At 56.6% G+C, this 8,116-nt stretch overlaps 1 protein-coding gene across 1 annotated transcript in view; it reads right to left on the bottom strand.

Annotated features, from left to right (window-relative positions):
- Positions 1-4,825: 4,825 nt before the first annotated feature.
- Positions 4,826-8,116, bottom strand: part of UNCX (UNC homeobox) — a 14,840-nt gene continuing 11,549 nt past the window's right edge. The window contains exon 4 of the mRNA XM_034669520.1: positions 4,826-5,084. Within this exon, the coding sequence (XP_034525411.1) occupies positions 4,826-5,084 (259 nt within the window). The remainder of the gene's footprint in view (positions 5,085-8,116) is intronic.

Genomic DNA, 8,116 nt, shown 5'->3' with positions numbered 1-8,116 from the left:
ATTGGCCTGGCTGCTGGGCACCCCTTCTCTCGCCTGCTCCTGGTGGCTGCCTGTGGCTCTCACCATGAAGCTGAGAGAAACTGCTAGCAATGGGTCTGGAAAGCTCCCCTTCTCTGTGGCCTGCTACACCCCTCCCTTCCCTCCCACCCCCTTCCAGGCTGAGCGAGGCGGTCCCTTGCAAATGACTAAGCCCACAGCACAGTGAGATAAGTAGACATTTGCCTGAGAATTAACTGCCGCTCATTGACAGGCGGCAGAAATCCACCCACCAACGGGCACTAATGCCCAGTCTGCTCTGGGGTGGGGAGGAGGGAAAGGGAAGGGAGAATTGGGGCCAAATTCCATAATCCATATTTACATAAATCTGCAGCTAAAAGCTGGGAACAGCCCTCCACCCCACATGCCAGCTCCCTCCACAGAAACCAAGGCCAAGGCCAGCCTAGCCTTCCTCTCTGCCTGTAAGGAAGGCTCCAGAGACAGAAGCATGCCCCCGATAGAGACATCTGCCCACTTCCTGATGGCTCAGCCCAAAGTCCCGGGAGACAGAGGAGGCCTGAACTTCTACCCTGGGGGAGCTGGGCTGGGGGACAGCCCTGACTTTCCGACAGGGACACAAGGGACCCAGCCATGGGCCTGGGGGAAAGCTAAGCATTGTTCCTGATGGGAGCAGACTTGCCCCCAAGCCTTGGAGAGGCCCAGCAGGAACAACTTCCCCAGTGAGGACACTGAGGCCTGGGGAATGTCAGAACCCCCACCCCCAAAGTCACCCCAGGGCCCAGGTGAGGCTACCGGTAATAGCGGCCAGTCAGCAGGCACCTCCCTCAGGCCAGGCCAGTGCCCATCCTGCGACAGAAGGTGCATTAGTCCACGAGGGCAGCCAGAACAAATGTCCCAGGTGGGGGGCCTGAGACCACAGACAGGTCTGCAGACCAGAAGTCAGAGGTGGAGGTGCGGCGGCGTGGCTGGTTTCTCCTGAGCCTCTCTCCTGGGCCTGTAGAGAGCCCTGAGACCGCTGGGGTTGTCCCTCTGGGCATGTCTGGATCCTTATGGCCCCTTCTTACAGGACCCAAGTCCTACTGCGGCAGAGCCCACTTAAGTGACCTCATTATATTTTAATCCTCTCTTTAAAGACCCCGCCTCCAAATACAGTCACATTCTGAGATGCAGGGTGCAGGGGGCTGGGGCTTCAATGTGTGAATTTTGAAGGGAGGGACACAGTTCAGATCATTGCATTTGTTATCCCCCCTAAATCCTCACCACCACCCTGGGAGGGATCAGGGAGGTGCATATGCCCAGGGGGCTCAGGAGGCCCTGCTGGCCCTGTGCTCAGCCTCCTCTCAGTCTTCCTAGAGAGGCACCTAGAAGCCAGCAGCAGTCACAAGCCTGAAATCAGCTCAGAGGGAGGCAAAATCAGGCGGCGGGAAATCCACCTGACCATCCTTCCACCTTCTTGTGGCTCCTGCTCAGCTCTCAAGGTTCTGACAAGGTCAGGAAACCGAGGACAGAGACCCCAGGTGACTGATGGGAACTTGAGGTTGCTCCCTGCGGAGGAAGGGGGAGGCAAGATGCTCTGGCATCTGCAGCCTTACTGACTGGGGACCAACTGTTCCTCCTAGGTAGGAAATATCGTGCCCCAGGACCATGCCTTTCAAATGCAAACCAACCAATCCAGAGCCCACCCTGGAACAGGTCTCTGGCTCTGTGCTCCTGGAGGCACCATCCCCGCTGCTAATCACCTGGGGCCAGCAGCCTCCATGCCACCCAGTCTGCCAAAAATTATGCAAACTAGCCAGTCCTAAACTCATTCAAATACGCTGATCTCTCACATGTTCCTTCCCTGAGACACCACATAAAGCCATGGGCCCTGCTTTTGTCCTGGCTCCCTTGGCCTCCTGGTGCATCCCCAGGTGGCCCTGCATGGTGGGCCTCATCTCCTGGATTCAGAAATCCTTGTAAACTTTTTCCTTCATGACAGTCCTTTCTATGTCTGCATGTCTCATTGTTCCTGATTAAAACAAATCCCAGGTGATTTGAACACCACGTTTGACCAGTTCTCACAGGATGCTGGGGCCCCGAGTCCTCCGTGTCACCCTGGAGTGTGAAGATGGTCAGGATGTGGGCCCCTAGGCACGTCATTGGAACACCTGCACATGGGCGGGTGGGACGGATGGATCCCTGAAATTCCCGATCTGTGATGGGAGTCTCTGCAAGACTGGGGTAGGTAATGCACTTGCCAGAACCTCAGACTCACAGCTACGAAGACGAAGGGCTCTGGGCGACTGTGATGCTGGCTTGCAGAGGAAGACAAATCAGTCCAGGCCCTCCCCCACGCAGGGATTACAATGCTGTCCCCGGGGTTCCTGGGACACCCCCCACCAGGAACACACACTGAGCCACTCAAGTGAAGAGATCAAGCCAAGGGCTCTTGACCCCGCCCAAGGCTCAGAAAGAGATGCCCCTTGTTGGGAGTCAGCCCTGCCCTCCCTAGCCCTTCTTTTTTTTTTTTTTTTATTAAAGATTTTATTTATTTATTTGACAGAGATAGAGACAGCCAGTGAGAGAGGGAACACAAGCAGGGGGAGTGAGAAGAGGAAGAAGCAGGCTCATAGCAGAGGAACCTGATGTGGGGCTCGATCCCATAACGCCAGGATCATGCCCTGAGCCGAAGGCAGACGCTTACTAGCCCTTCTATTTCAGGACGCTGTGCCCAATCCCTCAAGCAAACCTGCAAGGGTTCTAACAAAACCTTAGACTCAGTCATGTTTTTCCATGGCTTCCTCTGGCCTCTCTGCTCTCCACGGAGCAGTGGAAACAGGTGGAGGCAGAGCAGGGTGGCTGGCCAAGTCCCCCGTCCTGCCTCAGGCCTGGTCTCAACCCTGCCAGGGTCTATGGGTCTCAGTGGTGCCAGGGGTCCCAGCTGAGGCTCCCCAACTCCAGCAAAGGCCCTTGTACTGTCATCCACCCCCAGCACCCAGAGGACATGGGGTAAGGTCCAGACCAGTGTTCCCTGGGGTGGGGCTGCCTTCCTTTTCCTCCCCAGCCCCTCAGAAGAGACTCTAGCCCCAAGCAAAGTGGCGCTTTCTTTTCAGAAAACAGAAGGAATCCCAGAGAGGGCTTGGCTGGGAGTCAGGGCCATAAGGGAGAGAGTGGAATCTGAGAGAGGAGCAAGGAGGGAAAGTAGAAAGAGGGAGCCCCAGACAAGGAGGAAGAAGGGGAAGATGGGGTGCATCTCTGTTCTGAGCCCCCACATCTCCAGCATCCAGCTCCAGAAGACCAGCAGTGGGATGTCCTGCTGGCCCTCTGTCCTTCTCCACCTCACAGTTCATCAGCAAGCCCTGTCTGCTGGGCCTCTTGGCCTGGGCGGCTGCTGTGAGACATCAGGGAAGTCAGAGGGAGCTGTGTGTGCTGTGTGGAGGCTGCTGAGGGAGGAAGGCAGGAGGGAGGGGGTTGGACAGAGGGAGCCGTTAAACTGCACCCTACAAGGGCCTCCAGAGCTCTGTCCTCCAGAGCTGTCCCAAACGGAGGCCCACAGCTGACCTCTGTATCCACAGTGAAGGAGCCAACTCTGGGGGACAATGCCCCTCAGCCAGGGCAATGCTGAGGGAGGGCCACAGCTGGGGAGTCCCCTCAGTTAGGGAAGAGGGCGCCCATGTGGAAGGAGCCGGTGACACATGACATCATCCACTTCATGCCCTTCAGCCAGTCTGAGATTCGGCTTAGACTATGACCCTCCCATCCGGCCTTGTTCCACATCCCGGCTCTAAATGACCCCTCCCACCTGTCTCAGACTGCACCGCCCCTCCCTTAGCTCACTCTCCCTGAACTTCTGGCTGTCCCTAAAATTGCTGCGTGAGATAGGCCTCACTTTCCTCTCCTCACAACGGGGACAGTGAGAGCAGCCACCCCACAGGTTCTTCCGAATATGCTTGAGATGGTGAAGACCAAGTCCCCGAACAGGCCGGCCCCAGCAGGTGTCCCCCAGGCTCCTGTCTGCCCCGCACTGGAGCATGGGGCCACGAAGGGCACGCCCAGCACAGCCAGCACCCAACACACCGCCTGAACCCAGGGAAGCCGCGGTGGGAAGGAGGCAAAGGGAAGTTGCGGAAGGAAGAGCACCCTGGCCCCTCTGGGGAAGTTCCTGCATCGCTGGTTGGTGCCGCTGTCCTGGCTGTGGGAGGAGAATATTTCTCAGCCACCCTCTCCCTCGCCCTCCAGGGCTGGGAACCCCGCTGGGAGGAGAGGAAACTGCCTCCCAGCGGCTGGAGGTGGAGCTGGAGGGGAAGAGGGCGCCTTTGAAAATCCTGCCCGCGCGCCAGCGCGCTGGATGAGGGCGGTGTTGGAGCTACACTTTCTTAATTAAGTGAATAATTAAGAAGAAGTTGATTATCAATTAGCTAATTAAATAATTCATTTTACTTTCATATTCCAGCTTTCCCCCTATTTTTTCCCTTACTTTCTTCCCCTTTTCCCTTTCTTTTTCTTTCTTTCTTTCTTTCTTTCTTTTTTTTTTTTCTTTTTTGGTTAATCACTGTGGCCGCAGTAATGAGCCGCCGCGGGTTGCCAAGCAACCGGCTCCCAGTTAAACAGTCCCAGCTGCCTCCCGTCCGCGCCCCAGAGCCCGCGGGGGGCGGGGACCCCCTGCAGCCCCTTCTGTGCGCGGCCGGCTGACACCCACTGCCGAGACCCCGCATGCGGCTCAGGGGAGGGGCAGGCCCCGGGTTCCCGCCAGTGCGCCCCCCATTGCCCCCTTCATCCCTCGCGCCCCAGCGGGAGCCCTCTGCTCCTCGCACCTTCCTGGGCGCCCAGGCCACAGCACCGAGGGGCCTCAGTTTCCCCGCTGCGCGGCTGTAGTCACGCGGCCACCAGGACCGGCTACAGGGGGCTCAGGCCGCCACGATGGGAGCCGGGAGGAGGCGGTCGGCGGCGAGGCCTGTGTGCCCTCCGCTGGGCCCGGGAAGAGGGCTCCCGGACGCCGGCTGGGAGGGGCCGGCACCGCGAAGCAGAGGTGCACGTCCTCCGTGGGGCTGCCCTGGCCGCCGCCGCCTCGGGGTCCCTGGCAGGCCCGGACCCGCTCCAAAGGCGCCCTGAGCACGGCCGGCCGAGCCAGGTCAGTGCGCACCCGCGCAGCCCCCACCCGACTCCAGCGGGGTAGCGGCCCGGAGTCCGACGGCGGGTCCTGGCTCCCCTCCCGCGCTCTGCGCCCTACCGCCCCCCACAACCCAGCTCTGGTGTGTGTGTAAGTGCGTGTGTGTGAGTGCGTGTGTGTGTGTTTCTCTAATTCTCCGGAGTTACTCTTTTGTTGCCAATTGTTTCTATGCCCCGAGGCCGCGCTGTAAATGAGATGTTACATCTGCACGGAGCTAAGTAAACACTTTATAAATGAATAAATAAGTGAATAAATAACAAATAGTCATCTCGAGGACCGGACTGGCTGCCAGGGCTCCGGCCTGCCTGTCTGCGACCATCCTGCGCCCAGGGCTCCGGGCAGGAGGAAGTGGGTTGGGAGCCAGCCCCCGTCCTTCCTCCCTGCTGTGCCCCACCCCTGGTCCAGCTGCCCCTCAGTCAAGTGTCCCTCCCTGTCTCCAGCTCCCAAATTCTCCTCCAGGCTCTGTGGCATTTTTTCCCCAGATGTCGTTTGGGATTCATCACTTTCACCCACCGCTTTTCAAACAAAAACGGTTTGTTACCGCAGCTCTGAACCCTGGGTCTGCCACCGAATGTGCCTCTCCGGGATGGCGGGGCTGGGGATGGTCACGTCCCAAGAAGACCCCCCCCCAGTAATTTCCAGCCCCCACGCTCAGGTCCCTGCAGCTGGGGGGCTGTGTGCATCTACTGGGGAAGCTGTACAACAGCGCCTGGGGGGGACAGCAGCTAGAGCCCCCCACCTCCTAGTCCTGCCCCTGGGCTGCACCGGAGGAACCAGGCAGGCCTGCATGGTAGAGCCGAATCTCAACTCTGAGAGAAGCTGAACTTCGTAATTATCACAGATAACAAGAACAAATGAAAAAGCACTCATTGAGTAACTGATATCAATTATGAAACCCAGCTTTAGAGTCTGGAATAAATGATAGGGGAATCGGCCTGAGAGAGAAGGGGAGCAGACGTGTTATTATTTACGCCAGATTAAGAAAAGTATCCAATTTGCTGGCCATCTCCCTCCCCGTGGGAATTGGCATCAATTTTATTATTGTTCCTCCGATTTTAATATTCTCTAAATGAATTACTATTGAGCGAGGTAGTTAGTCAATAGTTTAATGCAATTAATTATCTTTAAATCGCTTTATTTTATTTTTTTTATTTTTTAGAGAGAGAGAGAGAGAGTCTTAACTCTAGTAAGCAGTTGTTTACAGTAGAGTCTAGAGAGAGTGGGGTCTGCACAGCGGGGGCCGGGGGCGGGGGCCCAGGACTCCGGGGCGAGACCTGGTGAGAGGCTTTCCTGGCTCAGAAGCAGGGCAGCCTTAGATCCTGAAACCACAAGAATCTGGGGGTGGCCACACTGGGAGACCCTCAGCACAGTTGAACCCAGGCAGGTCCAGCAGGATGCTCTGGACCTGAGGTGTAGCCCAGGGGCCTCTGGGTTTTGTTTTGCTTGTTTGTTTTTAGTTTAAGTAGATCTGGGGGCGGGGGTGGGGGATGAAACTCACAGGCCACTGAGCTAGTGTTTCTTTTCTGGACTCTCCTTGGCCCTACCCTGGTGAGATGGAGGGACAGAACATCCAGGCTGTCCCTTCTGTCGTCATTCCTAGCTTCTCTTCCTCCAAGGGACTGGAAGAGTAGCCTTGGGCAAAGGTCTTGGAAGACAGAATGTAATGGGAGGATCAGTGGGGACTCGGATGTTATTTCCACTTATTATACCCCAGCTTCTTTCTTATTTATGGGGTTGGGGAAGGCCTTGTCTCTCCCCACACACACCCTAATGTATCCCAGACTGTTGACTCCACAAACTTCCCTCCAGGCTCACTTTGAGTGCCCAGACCTCACTGCTGACAGCTCCCAGCACCAGGCAAAGGCAGCTCCAGCCTGGCTTTGCAGAGCCCCAGCCGGGGCAGCCTGCTGCGGGTGGGGAGGGGGCAGACCCAAGCAGATAGAAGGCCCTCTCCTGGTTCCCAGCTGCCTATTCTTGTCTGCTGCCCTGATTGGAAGCAAGAGGGGGCAACCATATCCACTCACACTGAGCACTGAAATTTTTCCAGAAGAGCCCGCTTTTCCAGTACCTCTCCCAGCCCTGACCACAAACACAGGGAAACAAAGTTGTTTGCTACGAGGTCTGGCCAAAATGGAACATTCGCTAATGCAGAAAGGGAGGAACTTTCTTTCTAGCAGGTCAGAGTAACTTCTCCATGAGATCAGGATACCAAACAGAGGAGGGGGGACAACAGGGGATCGACAGAGGCCTGCCAGCAGATAAATCATAGATCATAGATAACCTTGTAAATAGTCGCTCGCCTAGGCCAGGCTTAGAGCCGAGCCCGGGGAGTAATAAAGAACGCTAACGCACAGGAGCCGGCTTGTACAACGTGCTGCGCATTGTATCTGATCCCGTCTAAGACTTGTTTGCTGGGTGTGAGCATATCCATGTGAGTGCAGGCGGGTGAACCCAGACACTAACAAGGCTCTCCAGAATGCCAAGACAATCCCTGAGAATTCTCCTCTTCCTCCCACGGAGCCACTGATCAGCCACTGATCAGCCCCCAAAAGAAATGCTGGAGCTTCTCACCATTCAGCGAAAATTGAATCCCCCCGAAATAGCACTGAGGACAGGACCTGGTATTTCATAGTGTTTTAAAAGTAATATTCCGTTTGTCGGTGCCGTGAAATAGGGCACCAGGAATGCTACAAGAAATAAAAAGAGTAATTTCTCAGTGGAGAAGTTGCCTCTTTCCAATTCAGGGCCCGGATGGCTGGAACCTGGATGCAGGACAGTGGAGTCTGATCAGGGCGGCTCGGTCCTCAAGGGCCAGGAGCCGCAGCCCCTCCCACCTCACACATCTGGAATTGGCATCAGGGGCGCTGGGGTCTCAGGAAGTTCTCACACTTCACGACTCATTAAACTCGGAGCTTGGATTCCTCGGGAAAGGGAAAGGGGATGAAGGGGGGAGTTATGCGGGTCGGGGGC

This window comes from Ailuropoda melanoleuca, chromosome 10 (genome assembly GCF_002007445.2).
Source record: "Ailuropoda melanoleuca isolate Jingjing chromosome 10, ASM200744v2, whole genome shotgun sequence".
Taxonomy (NCBI): Eukaryota; Metazoa; Chordata; class Mammalia; order Carnivora; family Ursidae; genus Ailuropoda; species Ailuropoda melanoleuca.
The sequence above is the reverse complement of the archived record's forward strand: the minus strand, read 5'-3'. Positions and strand labels throughout refer to the sequence as shown.